This window comes from Haplochromis burtoni, unplaced genomic scaffold, assembly GCF_018398535.1.
Source record: "Haplochromis burtoni strain Fernald_Lab_line unplaced genomic scaffold, NCSU_Asbu1 Contig_5361, whole genome shotgun sequence".
NCBI classification, from domain to species: domain Eukaryota; kingdom Metazoa; phylum Chordata; class Actinopteri; order Cichliformes; family Cichlidae; genus Haplochromis; species Haplochromis burtoni.
In genome coordinates, this window is record NW_024587722.1 from 1 (window position 1) to 1,797 (window position 1,797).

The window sequence follows — 1,797 nt, forward strand, 5'->3', positions numbered from 1 at the left end:
TGCGTTTCTCACTGTTACATGCATTTGAATGGGGAACTCGACCGAAACAAAGTATAGGTTTTCATTATGTGTATAACTTGGAAATCTTAGCTTAAACAGCTGCAAATCCTGTTTTCCCAGCACGGGGACCTTGAGTTCTATAACCACAGAGGGTTAAGGAGACTCACCTTCTTTCCATTTCCAGAGTGTAGCAACCAACCACCTGTGTGAAGTCTGAAATACCCATGATGTTGATTCAAAATGTGCTCTGGCACAATCATAGGCATTGGTTGCTACTGAAAGCAAGAAATAAAGCCGGTCTGCGCTATGGGCTAAACCATTTCTTAATGGTGGAAGGGGGGGGTGTAACACAATGGAATACATTCAGTTTTAGAATTTATATTTAGTGTTAGCCATATAGATGGCTCAAAGTGTCAATGCTCTTATTTTAATAAACAACAATGTCATATGCAAAACTAGGGTGGTACTATAGGTGGCAAGAGATCATTTTAGGGTGGCCACCCCATGCCGCCCTTCTAGATCCGCCCCTACAATAAATCCCTGTACCCGTACAGCTGGAATCCCTGGAAACAGAAAGGAAGTGGACGAGCTCGGCATGGAAGCATCCGATCACCCATTTGGAGAGGACGTGCCTCTTTTTGATCTTATTGTAAAACTTCTGTTTTCATTTCATTATAGTCCAGTGTATGCTCGTCTCTGTGTCATGACTCCCAGAAACATGATCACCCTTCAGTGGAGTTGATCTGGAAGTATGGTCTGACTGGTTCTGTGTTTCATTCAGGTGGAGTGTCTCATGGACCCAGAGGACCCACCAGTTACTACTACATGTTACCCATGAAAGTTCGAGTGCAAGGACTCAAAGTGGCGCTGAGCTCCAAGATGGCTCAGGTAAGAGAAACCCCTTTGTTTCATGTGAAGAGCAAATACAGCTGCTAGTGATGTTAGAGGCTCATAACATCTGTAATAAGAGTTGTAAAACATGCAGTAACATATGACGGTGTCCACAAGCAGCTGTTTTTGTCACCCACTTATCTCAAGCGCTTATTGCTGTTGTTATGATGTCACAGAGACGATAACCCGTACAGATATCTCACACATGTGAATACAGAAGCCGCACCCACCTATTGTTCAGACCCTTTGTTTGCAGTGGTTAGCCACTTAGAAGAAAGTTTGCTTAAAGAGGGGAGGAGATAAATCCACTTGTTTTAAATGGAGAATTTCTTCACCCTTTATGTTCTCATATCATTTCTTGAGAGTATTTGGTTTGTAGCAGATTGGTGACAGTGACGAACTTGTAAGAAAGAAAGAAAATCCTTTCTTTATCTGTGACACTATAATTAGAGCACATAACAAATGTGAGAATAGGATACACGATGACTTTAACTACATTATTACGTATCCGTAATATTTCTTGACAGCTGATACTTTCCCCCCTTTTGAACTGCTAGCTGACAAAGGATGATCTTCACATTGTGAACTCCCTGAACATCCCCACACCAGACTCTCAGTACCTGCTTGACCTCATCAGACACAGGGGAGAGTCTGTGTTAATAGTGGATGTGTGAGTATCTTTAGCAGCACTTCTGTACAAATGCGAAGGCGGTCACACCTTTTCTCCTCTCCTCCTTACCCTTATCTTCCTTGCTTAGCCTCTTGTATCCTTGTCTTGTCTCGTGTGTATTACTTTCCCTCGAACAATCTCTCACTGTCGTTCTCTAAAACCTAAAAGAGAATTATGGATTTGATCAACTGGTCTCTGAATGCTATTGACACCCTTTTCTCAACGAGAAGTCTGGG

The 1,797-nt window shown here is 42.5% G+C and overlaps 1 protein-coding gene across 1 annotated transcript; it reads left to right on the forward strand.

The window, feature by feature from the left end:
• Window positions 1-519: 519 nt before the first annotated feature.
• LOC102314080 (39S ribosomal protein L4, mitochondrial-like) lies at window positions 520-1,745 on the forward strand (the record flags this gene model as incomplete). Its single annotated transcript, XM_005953560.2, has 3 exons — window positions 520-628; window positions 782-888; window positions 1,458-1,745. Coding segments are annotated over 3 exons (324 nt in total), but the record flags the coding sequence as incomplete, so codon positions are not given.
• Between the last annotated feature and the right edge of the window lie 52 nt (window positions 1,746-1,797).